Source organism: Puma concolor, chromosome D2, assembly GCF_028749965.1.
Source record: "Puma concolor isolate L17-30 chromosome D2, mPumCon1.1.hap2, whole genome shotgun sequence".
Lineage (NCBI taxonomy): Eukaryota > Metazoa > Chordata > Mammalia > Carnivora > Felidae > Puma > Puma concolor.
The window spans coordinates 21055867-21074602 of record NC_141677.1 but is presented as its reverse complement, the minus strand read 5'-3'; the positions used below and the strand labels follow the sequence as shown (position 1 = coordinate 21074602).

The following is an 18736-nucleotide window of genomic DNA, read 5'->3' as shown; positions in this document are numbered from 1 at the left end:
GGGAGTTCATAAGTAGTCTTCAAAGGACTCTCTCTGCCTCAGAGCAAAGGGCCATGAAGCCACAAGCTAAAAGCAGAGCCTGTGTGAGGAAGGAAGACAATGCACATCAGAACCAAGATGGCAGATGCTTGTGGCTGAGACATGAAATGCTCCTTGAGCCACAGAGAGAACTGGCAGCTCCTGAATCAAGCTGCTTGGATTTTCTTTTTATCCTCTTATGCCAAGTAAAACTAAAAGAGTTTTGGATCCAGAATCAAAGTTCAGCATGCCCTGATAATTCTTTATTGATAGCAAACCTTATCCAGACACAGCCTATCATTCCCTGACAATTTTCATTTTCATAACAAAGGAATAACAGTATTTCTAATAGTAATGAACTATCCTATTGCATGAGAACTGAACACCATCAACACCACCACAAGAAAAAAATGAAAGAAAAAAAAAAAACACTCCACTAAGGGAAGAAAACATTTACTGTAAAATGTAAAAAATATAAACATGTTTCAATAAACAAATGAAATCTTTTCTCAACATAAGAATCCAGAAAGTAGTATCCCCAAATAAAAGTTATAATCATTCAGTTCTAAACTAAGAAGAGTTGCCAACAGTATTATGGTTTTTTTTTCCAAGCAACTAAAATCATGGAGTCCCATCCCATCCCCTGCAGCCTTTCCTTAAGCACTGACATGGAAGGGTCTCTCTGAAAAATCACATAATCTCTCACCCAATGCTTTTCAATTTCAAATGATTTGAAACTGTTCAATTTAAACTGATTTTAACATCAAATCTATGAGGAATTGTCCCCATTTTGTAAGTAGGAGAATGGAATCTCAAATGACAAATGACTTGCCCAAGTCATTTGTTAATGGGCTGAGATTCAACAGATCTCATGGCTCCTGGTTTAGTGTTCTTTTTAATACTGATCTCTCTTAGTTGTTTCACTTGCTGACTGCTTCAAAAGGAAGCATGGCATGGCATCGAATCAGGGTAAAGAAAAAGGGATAAAGAGGAGAAGGTATGAAGAAATATACAATATAAGCACCTCTGGAACATTCAAATTTTAAAGACTGTCTATCATCTCAGACAAGTGCTCCCTAAGAACCTCCAAAGCATCTTTTTTGTGTATGTTGGCAGAGTGGGGAATAAGACAGCTCTATCTCTTATTGCTTTGATCTGTTTTAAATATCAATATTTAATTTACTGTGTTTTTCCACTAACAACAAAGACATGAGATTTTTATTTTTCCTGATGAGCACAAAGATTTTTAAAAGATGTGACTTGTTAGTGTAACTAAAAAGAAAAACAAAAACAAAAGGAAAAGAAAGATGGTGAATTGAGTTTCCTCCCACGCTTCAACAATCAGACAGTTACAAGACTTGGACAAATTGCTTAAATTCTCTAGGCCTTTCCTCATTTGTATGCTAAACTAGGAAATCTCTATGGTCCCTTTCAGTCCTACAATTTCATTCATGATTCTAAGAAGTTACTCAGCTCCAACCATGCACACAAAGTAATGTGTTAGGCCCCAAAATACTTGAGTCTCTCATCAGAAACTAGTTGGACTATTAGTATACCAACTCAAGAAACAGGACAACAGGTAAGCAAATTAACTTCTCAATAAAATCCAAAGTGATGCAGATATATAAATACAACACATAAACAAATGAAAACTGTCAATGTGCGATGGGCCAGTCCAGAGGATGCCACAAAATGGCGGGACTTTTAGCTATACAACTGGAAAGGTCAGAGATCAAGATGAGAAAATGACTTTCTAAGTGGGTGATATTTTGATCTATAGCCATTACAGTCAAGAATGATCATGGCTTGGGGGTGCCTGGGTGGCTTAGCCAGTTGAGCTGCCAGCTTCGGCTCAGGTCATGATCTCACAGTTCATGGGTTGGAACCCTGCATCAGGCTCTGTGCTGACAGCTTGGAGCCTGGAGCCTGCTTTGGATTCTGTGTCTCCCTCTCTCTCTGCTCCTCCCCTGCTCATGCTCTGTCTCTCTCCTTCAAAAATAAATAAAAACATTAAAAAAAATTTTTTTAAAGAATGATCATGGCTTGGGGATGCCAAGAGCTGATATCAACCAGTTAAAATTATGAAACTGGAATGGTTTGAGGAGCAATGGGAGACAAAATTAAATAAGTAGGAAAGAACCAAATATAATTAATATTCAGTGCCAAAGGTGGAAAGCTAGCTTTATCTGGGAGGCAATGGAGAAATGTTAAAGAAATTCAGAGCACAGATATAAAATGATAACAGTTGTGTTTTAGAAAAGAATCACATACTCTGAAATGATTTACACTCTCATCCTGTCATGAGGCCCACTGAGCAAAAATATTTTTTACTAAAAGTAAAAATATACTTAAAAAATATTTTTTAAAAAGTATAAACTATATCACGTCCAGTCCCAAAACACATCTTGGTTTTAAAAAAAAAGAAAACAAAAGAAACAAAAGGAATTTCCAAATGATTCACAGATTGCTGAATTCTGTAGACTAGATTTTCCCAAAAAAGTTTTTCATCAAATGATATTGTGAAGTGCTGCATATAAGAGATTTACCTAACAAATTCACAAAATGCAAATAACTAGCATATTAGAGGCTATAAGCAGTCTCACAGGAAAGAATCTTTTTTAACTGTCTATGACAGCATTCCTCAAAACTTATCATGGAACTTTTAAAAATATGATACTTATTAACATAATGCAGAACTAGTGTTTCACAGTACACCCTCTTGGAAATAATACCAATAAATAACACTTAGTCCTAGGAGAATGATACTCAACAGAAAATGAAATCTATTAGTAACTGACACAAACACACACAAAACACACAATTACTTCCCTTTTATCAGCATTAGAGATCAACATGAATTTATAATTTCTGTTTGCACTTGTCATTCTCCACATCACTGGTTCCCAACTTTGGCTGTATATTAAAGTCGCTGGCAGCTTAAAAAAAAATTACTAATGCCCTAGTACATTCCAGAACAATTAAGTCAGAATCTCTAAGTTTGAACATCAAGAGTTTTTAAAAGGTCCTCAGGCAAACACACACCAAGGACAGTTAGGAACACTGCTATAGATTCAGTTTACCAACACTAAAATGGCTCAGAGTTTGGGAAATGAGAATAGGAACAAGAATTCCAGTTAATTCAACTAGAAAATCTATTCCTGAAAAACTGAGTATTGGCTATATTTATTCTGCATATGATACTGGATCTCAAATATTCTTGGCTTTCTCTTCTATTTCTTCATCATTATGTTGGTGGTTTCATGCTAATACTACAGAATGATAAATTGATAGTCAAAGATTTCTTTAAGGGTGTCTTTAATTTTATACAAATAGAATCAAATTTTCTATTGTTTGCCAAACTTGAACTGTTGGTCTCAGAAGTTTTAGTTTGATTTCCATAAAACACAGCCAGAATTAAACTGCAAAACCAAAACTTTTAACTGTCTTCCTGAAAAATACATTTTTAAAAAAATACGTATCAAAGAAGGTTCAGGACTTACTTAAATGATGCTATTTGTTTTATAGCCATCATTCCAAACTTAGAAATTTTATCACCCAAAATGCAATGAAGGCATTACAGTAGTCAAAACTTCATAGTTTCAAAGCATAGTTAAAAACTCATCTTCCTGGGAATGCATTTATCATCCAGGAAAGTAGTGGGAAGAAGAAAGTAATAACACGTCACTAAACCCAGCACTTACAAAGAAGTCAAAAGTTGCAAAACAATTTATATTGCAAAATGTGTAGTTATCTTTTTAAATTTCATCATCTTTCAGTAGACAATGAATATAGATAACAGGATCTCCTAAATTTAATCTGAATTTCAAATCCTTCTACTCACCCTCTCAACCTTTCACTTGGATCTGTGCATAACTAACTTAGATGAAATGATATGATGATATATATATCACTTTCAACTCATTTGATTTCTGGACCATATGTCAGAGAAATGGTCTCCCCATCCTTTGTTTTGCCTTTGCAAAGGCACTTAGTTGGTTCTTTCTGTCAGGAATGACTTTCCATTTTGCCTCCAGTAAGACACTGAAGTCATGAAATCACAGGTCTGGAAGACATTTTAACCTAATCTAATCCCTGCTCTCTGTCAGAAATTTTTCCACAAAGTCCTAATCTAATCTTACCCAATATACTCAACATACTCATTTCACCTATCCCTCATATCCTACTCAAACACTTTCTCCTCTAGATTGTGACCTTCTTAAGGACAGAAGCTATATGGCCACCTTTTCCCTCTACAGTCCTGCACATGGACGGTGCCTAGCTCCCAGGGAAGGCAGTAAGTATCTCATGAGTGGCATCCTATTGTAAGGCCAATACACAATCATTTACTCTAGCCCCTTCTTATAAGCATTTCCCCCCTTTGCTTGAAAACCCTTTGAAGGTGGTAATTATTTCTTCTTTAGCAGTCCCATGGACCCTAGAAGACAACAGGAAAGTTTTTAGATTCACAGATTATGAGGTAGCTCATCATATTTTTCACGTATGAGAGGGATACTAAAGTGGAGTGGTACTCAAATGAGAAGAAACACATATCCATGTTCCCAATAAGTACTGAAATACACTATTTCCTCAATTTTGTTAATATCTCCCTCTCAAGGTACTGACTGAAGACAAGAAAACAGGCTCTCCAAACCTGCAAACCTAGGGAATATACAGAGCTTCTCAAACAGCACCCCCTGTTGACTTACAACCATTGTCTTCAAAGATCTCATAGAAAAATTAACAAGAAGTTCTATTTAAGAAAACAACTTCAAACTAAGTTAAACATTTTCTCATTCACAGGGGATTAAGGTTTCCTGGTAACTCTCAAAGTAAACAGGCACATGGGAATTGAAACTGGGTTTTTCTTTTTTCCTCTTAAAAAAACTAATTGATGGTGAAGTCAAGAAAAAACTGAGAAAGCAACACTAAAGGTTCTATAGATTTGCCAATAGTTGGTTTCATCTCTAAATTCCTTCACTCCCCACCTATCATCACTTTAACCATTAAGAAGTAGAAAATTTGAATGACTGACCGATATTCTAGGGTGACCAAAGTACTAAAAGTAGTGAATGCTAAGAAAGAAAACACATATTTATTTACACACTTCTCCTAGCATTCTGATTACATCAAACAAAAGAAAAAAGAAAGGCTATGTAACCTATTTTTTTTTTTTACCACTTAAAGTGTAAAGACAGCTCTTTCAAGAAGGAATTTATACCCAAAGAAATAAAAAACTACAAAAGAACTAGTTTAGGATAAGCCACAACTGCTAAACATACAAAGTAAGAGAATAACATTCAGAGGATTTAATAATTTAATTCAAGGATCATGTTACATAAAGAGATGTAAAGTAACAAAAAGTTCTTCTCAACCACAATTAAGAACAGAAAACGTTTCATGCTGTACTAATCCCTCTGCGTGTTGGCTGACTACAATTTCCCACAAATGGTATAATGTTGACTGAAACAATATTAACGTTAATGGCCAAGAAGAAGGAAATCCCACAACAAAATCTTTTTGGAACACAGGGACAGCACAAGCTTTTTCCACCTAAGATATTAATAGTGGTGACCTTTCCTTGAATAATGCTGGCAACTGACTAGCAAAAAGAAACACCCTAAAGAAGAGTACTATTCATATATAGTACATATATAAAGAGTGTTCATCATACACTGGTGTAGTGTTTTTTTTTTTTCATGTTTTAAACACACTATGGTATTGCTGCTATATACATAGTTTAGTGACAGGTTTTAAGAAAATTTCCTTATGCCTCATCTAAAGAGCACTGCTTCTTTAAAGATAAATTTTTTAACATTTATTTATTTTTGAGAGAGAGCGACAGAGCACAAGCGGGGGAGAGGCAGCGAGAGAGGGAGACACAGAATCCAAAGCAGGCTCCAAGCTCTGAGCTGTCAGCACAGAGCCCGACACAGGGCTCGAACTCAGGAACCTGAGCTGAAGACGGATGCTTAACCAACTGAGTCATCCAGGCACCCCAAACACAAAATATAATTGGAGCCATTCATTGAGGAGTTAAACTACTCTACACACACACACACACACACCAAATTTTGTTAACTGTGAATGCCTAAACCTTTTGAAGAGAGGGCAATTGTACAATTATTCAAGTAACTGAATGGCTTTTATGCATTTTAATCCAAATCTTGATTACAAGGCCTCACTATTTCTCAACTACATCAGAAGGGGTGAAGCTACAAGTACACCTACAGATCAAAATCTAAGAAGCAGCACAAACTGCCTGCTCTCTGTAGGGGCTCTCTCACTTCTGGCCTATCTGCTTCTCTCTCTGGCTTTTGTTCCATGTTCCCTTCTGTGGATGGGCTTCTTCTGCTTACTAACAGCTGCTTCTCCCTTATCATTCCAGCTTTTAAATGTCTAACTCAGTCCCCCTGGATTCTCCCTCACCCCGTGCTAACATCATGACCTTTCCCATTCTGTTCCCACTATCACTCTGGGTCTTAGTTTCCCAATTTGTTAGAGATTAATCTCATTAGGTGAGTTTTCAGAGCCCATCACACTGGTCATGGCCATCACTGGATCCCACATCTAGACCCATCAGTGGTGGCTAGATGAGCTGGGAAGCAGAGTAAGGTAGTACAAAACATGGCTTGCTCCTCTTCTTTTTCACGGTAGGCTATGTAGGAAGGCAGGCATGTAATGAAGTACAATTCAGACATACAAACAAGGTTAAGGGTTGAATTCCCCAAAAAATAAATTCCAAAAATAATCTACCTTTTCTAAAAGAAAACACAAAATATTAAACACATCAAGAAAAAAGTTGTTCTTAAAAAAAAAGAGTCCCAAAATTCAAGAAAGGGCTGATTCAGGAGATTACAACAAACCATTATTTCAAGTTTTATAATAGCAAAATATCAGAGATACAAACTTCACAACAACCAACTTAATGTGATTTTGAAATCTGATTAAACAAGGTATAAAAGACTACAAAATTCATGCCATTTATTTTACTGCATTAATTTGCCTCCAGCCTTTTAGTTGTCTCCTCTCATGCACTACAACAACCCTAACTCAGAACCCTACCTAGCAAAACTTGTAGCTTGACAGAACTTCTCTCAACTATAGAAGCATATAGCCCACCCAAGAGGGTATGAGAACTGCTGATTTAAAGAAAATCATTGATGTTTTACTAACAGGAGTAAAAAAAAAAAACAGTCAAAGTTGGAAAAGCACTCTTCAAGTGAGCTGCCACCAACTAGCTGCCTGACCTTGAAAAAAAAATCAATCCAAGACTAATCAGAGCACTGTCTAGAAGAAAAAAAATGCCATCACCACATCCAACTTTAAAATGTGCTAATTCTTCTGTGAGCCCATTTTAGGTCAACAAAGTTTAAGCTCTTTATTAAATATCACGGCATTCACTTGAGTCACACTAAATGGCACTACAATGACCCCATCAATTTTATGGACTGTAATCCTTCCACTGAGTCCTTTACTCTAGAACAACCTTGAGTCCATAGTGAAGAAAGAAAATCATACAGGAGTTCTGACTAGTGAGTCACAGAAGCCAGGTGAAACCTTTCAGAGAGATACTTTCTATAGTTCCATATGCTGGCCACCATAATGGCCACATCATCTCCAAGCCAAATGTTAGGTCGAGAGAGTAGAGTGAGAGACAGAGCAGTAAGCAATACCTAAGTGGGCCTTGACCTGCCAGTCTGAAATCAAGTATCTTCATTTTATGTTAGCATAAATATTAGCTAGCAGTGAATTGGGGCCAGCCTTTCTTCTTCAATTGGGTGAAGAATAGCAATAAATGCCAATTCTTCATGTCTGTACCAATGCACAGCACCTGAAGATTATATAATCTTTAGCTACTTGAGGATCCTATCAATATCACAGATATTATGGCCTCACTATAAAGGTACAGGGTATATCCAAAATGTTGTACCCAGATATCACTGTCAGATTTAAGATGGAACACTGATCCTGCTCCTGAAAGTGAAGAGAATGGTGAGAGGTCTGAAAATTAAGTCATATGATAAATCAGAAACTAAGTATCTTTAGTTGGAAGAAAAGAAGGCATAGAGATGTTGTAAAAAACCATCTTCAAAAAATTTTACACCTCCAAATAGCAAAACAAAAACAAATGGGGAGAGCCTTTCTAAAAAGTTAGCATTCACTAAAAATGATGTGCCATATATATACACACACACACACACACACACACACACACACACACACACACACATACATAGTACAACTGTTGTGATACAGAAGGAACTTCAGTACTTGATGGGAAGCAGAACCAGATGACTTCTCAGACTTCTTTCACCAAAATACTGTATATGCTATAAACTGACAACAATTCATGCATCCATGAGCAACCTCAAACTTTTAGCAATCATGATTTGTTTTGCTCCATGAGTTGGTAGTGGCTGATCTTGGTTTTAAAAGTATTAGCTGTCCACTGCAGGAAAGTAGAGAGAAAGAATAAAAATGAACCATAATCTCACAGCCAAGATAATCACTGTTAACATTTGGCATAATTCCTGCCCCAATCATTTTTCAAGGCATAAATATATGTAAGAAAATTTGAGTCAAGCTATACCTTTTGTCCTGATTTTTGCATTTATATGATCATTTTCTCAAGTTGTTAAATATTTACCAAAAAAAGCAAGATTTTTTAATGCCTATCTAGAAATATAAAGTTTGTATATAGCATATTAGCATATTTCAAGCATACATTAGGCACTTGGGTTATTTTTAGTTATTACAAATATTACCACAATGAATACCCTTTTAGATTGATCTTCAGACACATCTCCAATGATGCTGTATGTATATACAAGACTGAATTTGTCTTATGCTATCTTAGATATAAAAACGATTTGAATCATATGACAACCAAAGGACATAATTAAATATACACACAGATACAGACTACCACAGCAAAAGCAAGTCTCCTGTGACGAGAACTAATCAAACTTAATCCTTCCTCAAAAACAGGTAATGCCACTATCTTGAAAAACTGCTTCTGACCCACACAAATATGCTTATATCCATTTTTTAGTGTAATTCTGGCTTATCTGTATAGTGTGAATATTGTCCTGAAATCTTAGTATCAACCATAAATAAAGAAGTTTGTATCTCAATATTTTAAGAGAAATGCTGACAATTATAGGAATTAAGGACTTTAATCCGTTCAAGGAGAACATTTTACAAAATAATACAAAAGCCTTTTTTTTAAACTAAGACCAATAAATCATTTAACTAGACCTTTCAATTGTAATTCTACTCCAGGTATGCTGAGTGTCACTATTTAATCCAGAGTCCTGCCTGGTGACCCTTCTTAAACAAACCTATGTTCATGAATTCAACTGGATTTTCCATATGACCCAATGCTTTGAGTTTGGTTTCAAGAAGAAAGAAGAATATTTTTACTGGAAAAACCTAAACTCTCACCAGCTACTGATTTAAGATTATTATTCACTTAAAAAAAACTGTGGTAGTAATTAGGGCATATTGACTACCATCAACATACATTTTATAGGAATCTTAATGACATTCCCCATTCCATGGTTGCAGAAAGAGGAATAAAAAACAAAATACGGTTTTCATAAAGCAGTTGTATGAAATGGCAGCCAGAAATGAAAGCCAAAATACAATATGATGATGGAAATCTACAGGTAACTATACAGCATGCTACAAATATGGGCCCAACAGCTAAGCTTCTCATGCCAGATAAAACACCAAGGCAGACTTGAGAAGACCAGAAAAATGGATGATGAATAAGTCACTGAGATGGTCCTTTTCTTAATCTTTTCTCACTCACCTTTATCTGCTAGACAGAAGAGAGAGAAAATTATGAGGCATAAAAATAGGATTGATTCTTATCTTTGACAACTTTCAAAAAGATAACCAACCTGCTTTTAGGGGTTGTTCCGTTTTTCTAAGCCTTATACATGGTCAGTTATCCTTAGTTAGCCAGTAATAGGAGAGAACCATGATGACAAATTCTCTCACTGAAACTCACTCTCAGGGCCACTCATAATCTCTGAACATTAGCTTCAAGGCTTAACTGTCCATTAGTAATGACATCCATTAATGATCACCTTTGCATAAGATTAGAACCAACACTGTAACAGCCCTCTCCACATATCTTCAGAACCATGACACCAAATACTCACTGAATACACATCTTTTCATAACATTTGAATTGTGAGCCATATTAAAACATTATCTATGGGGCGCCTGGGTGGCGCAGTTGGTTAAGCGTCCGACTTCAACCAGGTCACGATCTCACGGTCCGTGAGTTCGAGCCCCGCGTCGGGCTCTGGGCTGATGGCTCGGAGCCTGGAGCTTGTTTCCGATTCTGTGTCTCCCTCTCTCTCTGCCCCTCCCCCGTTCATGCTCTGTCTCTCTCTGTCCCAAAAAATAAATAAAAAAAAAAAACGTTGAAAAGAAAAAAAAAAAAAACATTATCTATAAGATTAGAATTTTAAAATATCCCAATTTTACTTAAATCAAATTTCAAGGGCACCTGGGTGGCTCAGTCAGTTAAGTGTCTGACTCTTGATTTCGGCTCAGGTCATGATCTCAAGGTTTATGGGATGGAGCCCTGTGTCTAGCTCAGCACTAACAGTACAGAGCCTGCTTGGGATTCTCTCTCTCTCTCTCTCTCTCTCTCTGCCCCTCCCAGCTCCTACATGCACACACTCTCTCTCTCAAAATAAACATTTTAATTAATTAAATTTGATTTAAATTGTTTAAGTATAAAGTCTCAGTGTTAGAGAAAGTATATCATGTGTGACAGTTAATTGAATTCATTTTTAAATAATTAAACCCAAACTTATTTCTATTACCAGAGGAATATGATCTATTCAACATACACAAATAATGACCAGTCGAAAAAGTAGAAGCAATTCTTTAATTTCTGCCTTAGCCCCTGCCCCAGTAAAAAGATTAAAGAATTCCTCATCTAAGATCACCTGAAACACTCATTTGGTAGAGGGAAACAAATACTCCTTCCACAATTTTCTCCCAAAGACAACACTTCCTACTTTCCAGTCTCAAATGACAAAAGTAATCTGTTTGAATTAAAAGGATGAGTTTGAGGGTACTAAAAATACACCACATAAGCCACCAAATAGTATCTTATTTATGTTAGTCTTACTGTTTAGCTCTCATGAAAAGCCATAGTTTATGGGTCATTTTTCCAAACTGACACATTTTAAGACTATAAAAATATCCCTACATTAAAAATGTGTGATGTATACTTTGGGGAGAAATAATGTATATAACCTGATGCAATGGAAAAGTTGGCTTTCAATTATGATGCTGACTGGATTTAGTCTTCTTCGGCCATTGGGACTCAGGATTCCTAAATAAAGCATGGTGCTTTGATGAGTCACATTTGCAGCACAATCACTACACTCATCCCCACCTAATACACTGTAACACATTTTCCCCTCCCAGATCTGGCCATAGTTATTTCACAAGAAAAAAAAAGCACTGATTAAAAGGAAACAGGACAGACAGTGAGTAAGCCATGAACAACTGCCCAAAGAGCTGTAAAAATCCTGGCAGAATCATTTCCATGTGTTTCAATTAAAGTTGCCATGAGAGGTGGAAAACGAACTAGAGAGAATATTGATAAAGTTGTATCCATTCCCTCCCTTTTGTAAGTATAGTTAGAGCCAAAGAATAAAAAGTACAATTATTGGAGATCTTGCAAAGTATTCATACAGGAAAACATTTGGAATGTATCCAATGAAAACATTCTGACTTATAATTCCATCAGCCAATCAGAGAATATTTTTGAAAAGCACTTTATATGCATTTTTAATATACACAGAAAAAATGCTAAGGGTTTATAAACAGTAGTTCTCTTTCAAGGATGGGATGACAGATTACATTTTTTTAATCCTTCTTGTGTGTTAATTATAGATTTGTTCTAGACAATTTAGAAATGACTTGTAATAAGGAAAAAAAACAAATTTAGTACAAATGACTAGGCAGTTAAATATACAGAGAAAAATGTGATAAATAACATTTGCAGTTTTAGCAATTTTTTTTCTAATTATAGTAAATTTTTCTACAGAATGATTTCCTCCATTAAGAAGTGTTTATAGGTTGAATTGTGCCCCACAAAATTTCTTATGTTGAAATCCTAATTCCCAGCACCTCAGAATGTGACCTTACTTGGAAACAGGGTGACTGCAGATATAATTAGTAAGATGAGATCACTGGGGTGAACCCTAATCCAATATGACCACTGTCCTTATAAAAAGAGAAAATTTGGATACAGAGACACACACAGGGAGGATGCCTGTGAAGACAAAGGCAGAGATAGAGATAACACATCTACAAGCCAAGGAACACCAAAGATGCCAAGCAACCAACCAAAAGCTCAGGGAGAGGAATGGAAGAGATTCTCCCTCACAGTTTTTGTAAGGAACCAACTTTGCTGACACCTTGATCTTGGACTACTACCTCCTGAGCTGTGAGACAGCCAATTTCTGCTGTTCAAGCCACCCAGGTTGCAGTACACTGTTACAGCAGCCCTAACAAACTAACACAAAAGGTTTCAAAGCACACCACAGGAAGACATTACACTTTGACCACACACAAATAGTTTTGTCATAACTATTGGTCTTCTGGTAGATAGTGCTTGCAAAATCAATCCTCCTTCCATATGCTCCTCCTCCCCCCTGTCCATCGCTACATTTAGGGAAGGCTACATAACTGTTTTCTCCTTTGGAATATGAGAAGTAACATACACCACATTCAGGCTTTAAGACTGGGGTACACCCCCTTCATACTCTTCCTCTTTCTCCCAGCTCACATCTGAACATGGTACTCACCCAGATCAACCACAAAGATGAGATCCATGACCTAAGGAGTAGCAGAGCTACTTCTTAGAAGGAATGTGGGTCTTTAACTGACAGCATGGGACAGAGCCACCCACGAAGCAGGAATATGCTCCTTACAATGTCACATGAAAGTAAAGGAAATAACTCTCTTCTTTAAGCCACTAAATTATTGGGTTTCTCTGCAATACCAGGTTAGTCTTTTGCTCTAAGAGAGCATCAGGGGAAATAAAATATTCCTAACACATGCAGTAAAAGAGCATATAGAAAACCAGGTAAATCTCTGAAACAATAAATGTGACTCTATAGGAGAAATTTAAGTATAAACTGCTACAGCTCCAAATCTGAAACAATGTATGTGATGATCTTAGTAGTCGTTAAGCTACAATTGAAAACCTTTGAGGGAATCTGCCAATCCTTATCCTTAAAGGCTTTTTTTCTTAATGATATTTTAAATTTATTTTTAATTTCAAATATTTTCATGAGAATAGATTTAGTATATGATTTTACATATATTTTAATGGTACAACAACAACAACAACAACAACAACAACAACAACAACAAAGTGACATATAAAAGTCTCATACTCCTCCAATCTCCTCTCTAGGGAAAGCCAGAATAAAGATAGGAAGGTTGGGGCGCCTGGGTGGCGCAGTCGGTTAAGCGTCCGACTTCAGCCAGGTCACGATCTCACGGTCCGTGAGTTCGAGCCCCGCGTCGGGCTCTGGGCTGATGGCTCAGAGCCTGGAGCCTGTTTCCGATTCTGTGTCTCCCTCTCTCTCTGCCCCTCCCCCGTTCATGCTCTGTCTCTGTCTGTCCCATAAATAAATAAAAACGTTGAAAAAAAAAATTTAAAAAAAAAAAAAAAAGATAGGAAGGTAGCCTTCCAGACTTAGAGGTTATAAAATAATAAGCGTGGTCAAGTTTTAAAGTCAACTCAAGAGAGGTTTTAATTTGGGTTTGTGATACACACCTAGAGTCAAAACCAAAACATATTTTAATAATAAGCATATGGAGCCTTCATATCTGCCTTACTCTGAGAAAAGAAAATTAATTTCCCACAGATGTTAATGACCAGCAATGTGGCCTATTTCTTGTTCTTAAATTCTTCCAAAATGCCATTATGTGAAACTGAAATACGTGTGAAACTAGAAGCAAGTTCTTGGAGAACAATTCCATACTTCTCCATTACTTCATTCTACTGTAGATGAACCACAGTGTCTACTTTTGTCTGGTCAAACACTGAAAAGTACTCTTCTGGAATTTGGGGTGTTTGCCTTTTATTAAAGTTACAGGTTTTTCTCCCCAGGGTGTTTACCCAAATCCTGTATGGACACTTATCAGGAAGACACGCTATTGAACTAAAGAAGAAAATGAAGAGATGTAAATTACTCCCATTTAGTTATTCAGGACCTCATTAACCTGTGACCAAGGATGGAATCTATGATTCCAATTCGTGGTTTGGTGGACGCACACATGTTCCTGGATTCAAACATGTGTTTCTATTTAAACTGCTGGAATGTATATATGGCTCCACAAAGAGTGATAAATATTAGCAAATCTTCTAAAAATGAAGGTCCTTTATGACCACATACACCGTATTTTGATTCAGCTTTTAAAATGTCTCAGTCACACAAAGCTCAACAATCTGCTTTTTCCATCTATCCACAAGTTAAAGAACAATGAAATAAAATCCTTCCACAGATCACATCTATCTGCACCTTCTCAGTCAACCCAAGGCAGATCTGTCATTTTTGCTATGTGTCTTCTTTGTTCTTCCTCACGGCAAGCCTGCCTTAGGTAAAAGGCAGGGCAGGGCATTCTGAAATGCTCAGGTACTGATATGTTGGATATTAATCACTAAGAGATAATGCCAAGTAAGGAGCTTCCGGTATAGTACAGAAACTTCAACAGCCTGAGCCTAAAGAAGGGCTGGAAAACTATTTCTGCCAGCACAGCATTTTTAAATTTTAAAAATTTAACTCCCTTTTGAAAAGGGCCCCCCCATTCAAATAAGGAACTTCATCATATAGGATATTATATCTCACCATGAACTATGAATTCCTCAGATGTCATGTGTGCAAGCCAAAGGTCTGAAGTGTGAATGCCACAGGAATCCTTCCACCCCTGTTTAGCCTTCTTACATTGTGTTTCTCTGCCTAGAATGCCTTCCCAAGTCTATCTCTTCTCTTAACTACTACTCATCTCAGGAACTCAAGAAATCCTTTCTCATCTTCTAAAGCCCCAGTCAAGTGTTTAACCCTCTATAGCCCCAGACTGTCCTGCTATTTATATGAATATTGTCAGACACCAGACTAATTTCTTTAAGGCAGAGACTATGCCTTGTTCGTTTTAGTCTCTTTTGTGTGTGGAATAGAGCAAGTGGTAAATAAATACTTTCAGAATGAAGAAATGCCAATACAAGCATCGGCTCTGAAAATATTTGCTTACATATTCCTGGAAGAGAATGCAAAAGTTAGCAAACAAAACATGTAGCTCACACAGAGGCAAGAGAATAAAGAGGCCATAAAAGGTCACATCTGGTTACACACAGGTTGATTTTTCCAAAGGCTGACGACCCTCCCCAGCGTTATTTAACTTCATCTATACTTGCTGCTTTATTTCACTCCAGGACACCTGTATATTTGTTTCTACATACATGCTTTCTGTATCCCAACAACAAAGACACAAATATAATAAATCCAAATAAATGAAAGAAGAACATGCACTTGAGTCAATTTCTTTGAAAGGACAGACATCTTCTCTTATATAAAGCACTTATTTTAAAACAGAGCTGACTAGAAATAATCAACTGCTATTCATAGTTTCCCATATTCCTTTTTCAGTCAGGTCCATTCTCATTTCCCTTTGTTATATATGACTAGCCAGACTGGCTTCACTGAAACTCAGAACTCTCAGAAGACAGGGACAGATTGAACATGGTTACCAAGAGTGAGCAAGCAGGTCTAAAGGTGCATCTTTTGTCGATTATATTATCCCACCTGTGGTCATGCTTACTGGAAATGAGGAAAGCTGTGAGGGATTCCTCTCCATGTCTCAGGTCAGGTATGTATAGGGGTAAAAAGAAATAGGGGGCAGCAGAGAAAGAATATAATCAGGACAGCCCACATGGCAGCCTTCATTGCCTCTGCCTCCAAGCAAAAATGTCCTTAGATTTGCTCAGGAGGAGCAAGAAGTTAGAATGGCTATGTCCCAAAGAGCATCTCACCCTTTCTTTCCCCTAAACATCTCCAGCTGTCTCATGAAAATCTATTCCCCTTCATATGGAAGGGGAGTTTTTAGGAGTTTTGAGTATAGCCACTGCAACATGCTGATTTCTCCTTAATTATCACCAAGGCAGGAGTACAAAGCAACTTACCTTCTGAAAAAAGTCTTCCCCACTTTTGCCTTTTCCTTCAGCAGCAGCTGTAAATAAAAACATACACATTTAAAATAGTTTCTTTTTCAATCTCTGTATTCAAAAACCTCTCAAGTATCAGGTATGAGAATACAAAAGTAAGCAAGATGCCATTCTTGCTCAGTGACTGCCAGAACAGGCTTCATTTCTGATGCAAAGCCGGTAAAAAACAAAACACTAATCCAATCAATTATACATCTTTAGGTAATTTCACACTTTTTTTTTTTTTTTTTTTTTTTTTGGTCTGGAAGATTCAGGTCTCTCTTTTCACACATTGATGATTATAATCTCATCCTTTCATAGTTAAGGAACTACATGAAGAAATGCAACTACCAAATATAACCAACTATAGTGTTCTAAGCACTTCCTTTTTGTTCTATGCTTTGCAAAGACTATATAATCTACTTGGGTTTCAGCTGGCATCATACTACTTCCATTCACACTTTAATTCACATTTATAAGATAAAGACAAAACAACATGAGGATTAAATAGTAATAGTGAAGGTCACAGACAACAATAAAACTTCATGGGAGATTAATTAAAAGGTCATTACATTTGAACAAATTGTTTTTATATGTAAATGGTAGCCTATAAATACATGAGAAACCCAGTTTTCTACATTCGAAGGTCTTACAACTCTGTGAACCTTTTTTTTTAAAGTTTATTTATTTTAAGAGAGAGAGTGTGTGCGTGAACAGGGGAGGGGCAGAGAGAGAATTCCAAGCAGGTTCTGTGCTGTCAGTGCAGAGCTGGATGTGGGGCTCAATCTCACGAATCGTGAGATCATGACCCGAGCCAAAATCAAGAGTCAGATGCTTAACTGACTGAGCCACCCAGGCACCCGATGTGAACCTTTTTTTAAATCTGTAGAGAGGAGTAGGCAATTTGACTAAAAGGAAAGAGGGACCAAAGAGACAAAAGCGCCGTGCTCACAACAGCCTCAAATTGCATCTTTCAGAAGGCAAACACCAAACGGGTCTCAAATTCAGGTGCAGGGTGGAATAGTGGTTAACTGGAGAAGCCACTGGCCAAGACAAGGAAACAAGGTGGAGCAAGAACTCTTAGGCAATGAAACCTGGAAGACCATGGTACCCCAAACACTTACTGGTCAACACTATCAAGGGGCACTGCATGTACATGCATATACATGCATGTATGTGTGTCCAGGACACTTATAAAATTATTAAAGACTCTTGTGTGTCAACTATACTTCAATTTAAAAAATTATTAATGACCCAAGAAATGTGGCAGGTGATTCTGTTAAGTGGAAGACTCAAAACTCAAATAAATTCCCTCAAAAAAAATAGCAAGTACTAAAATATAAATTTTTTCACCAATTTTAATCTCACAGTTAAAGACACCTTCTACAGTCTTGCAAAATGTGTATTTTTATCCACATGTTTGCATCCAAAAAACAGAATTCAGAGTACATGTTTCTGTGATTTCCAAAGACATTCTGAATAAATGTATGACAAGAGCTAAAAAGAAATAAAAAATTTAAAACTGTATTCTAGGGGCGCCTGGGTGGCGCAGTTGGTTAAGCGTCCGACTTCAGCCAGGTCACGATCTCGCGGTCCGTGAGTTCGAGCCCCGCGTCAGGCTCTGGGCTGATGGCTCAGAGCCTGGAGCCTGTTTCCGATTCTGTGTCTCCCTCTCTCTCTGCCCCTCCCCCGTTCATGCTCTGTCTCTCTCTGTCCCAAAAATAAATAAAAAACGTTGAAAAAAAAATTTTTAAAAAAAACTGTATTCTAATGGTAGGCTAAACAATAGCCTCTCAAAGATAGTCATGTCCTAATGCCTGGAACCTCTGATTATGTTACTTTAAGTGGCCAAAGGGATTTTGCAGGTGTGATCAAATTACATTAAATTATCCTGAGACAGGGAGATAATCCTCAATTACCCAGGTGGGCCGCATGTCATCATATGGGGTTCACTGTAAGAGGGAAGCAGGAAGGTCAGAATTCAAGAAGGCAATGTGACAACAGAAGCAGAGGGAGGGCAGGACATGTAACAAAGAAAGGAGAGGTCAGAGGAGAAAGGCATTAGAGATGCTATACTGCTGGCTTTAAAGATGAAGAAAGGGGCCACAAGCTAAGGAACATAGGTGGCCTCTAGAAGCTGGGAAAGGCAAGGAAATGGATTCTCCCCTGGAGCCTTCAGGAGGAGCATGGCCCTGCCAACACCTTGGTATATCCCAATGAAACCCATTTGAGACTTTGGACCTCTGGAACTGTAAGACAATAAATTTACGTTATAAACCATTATACTTGTGATAATTTGTTACAGAAGCAAAAAAACAAATACACACACACACAAACAAAACAAACCTAATACATAATGCCAATACTATTTCTACTTTCTGCACAAATACCATATTTTCTACAGCATGAACTGAGCAAAGACATGTGAGCATTTCAAGCACACATTTTCACAAATACATTCTTGGT

At 37.1% G+C, this 18736-nt stretch overlaps 1 protein-coding gene across 4 annotated transcripts in view; it reads right to left on the bottom strand.

Annotated features, from left to right (window-relative positions):
- BICC1 (BicC family RNA binding protein 1) overlaps positions 1-18736 on the bottom strand; it is a 288148-nt gene that overhangs the window by 168331 nt on the left and 101081 nt on the right. For all 4 annotated transcript variants that reach the window (XM_086679750.1, XM_025917991.2, XM_086679748.1 and 1 more), the window contains exon 2: positions 16250-16296. Coding sequence is in view for 3 of the 4 variants with exons in the window: in XM_025917991.2 (XP_025773776.2) it covers positions 16250-16296 (47 nt within the window). In the remaining variant the exon portion in view is untranslated. The remainder of the gene's footprint in view (positions 1-16249; positions 16297-18736) is intronic.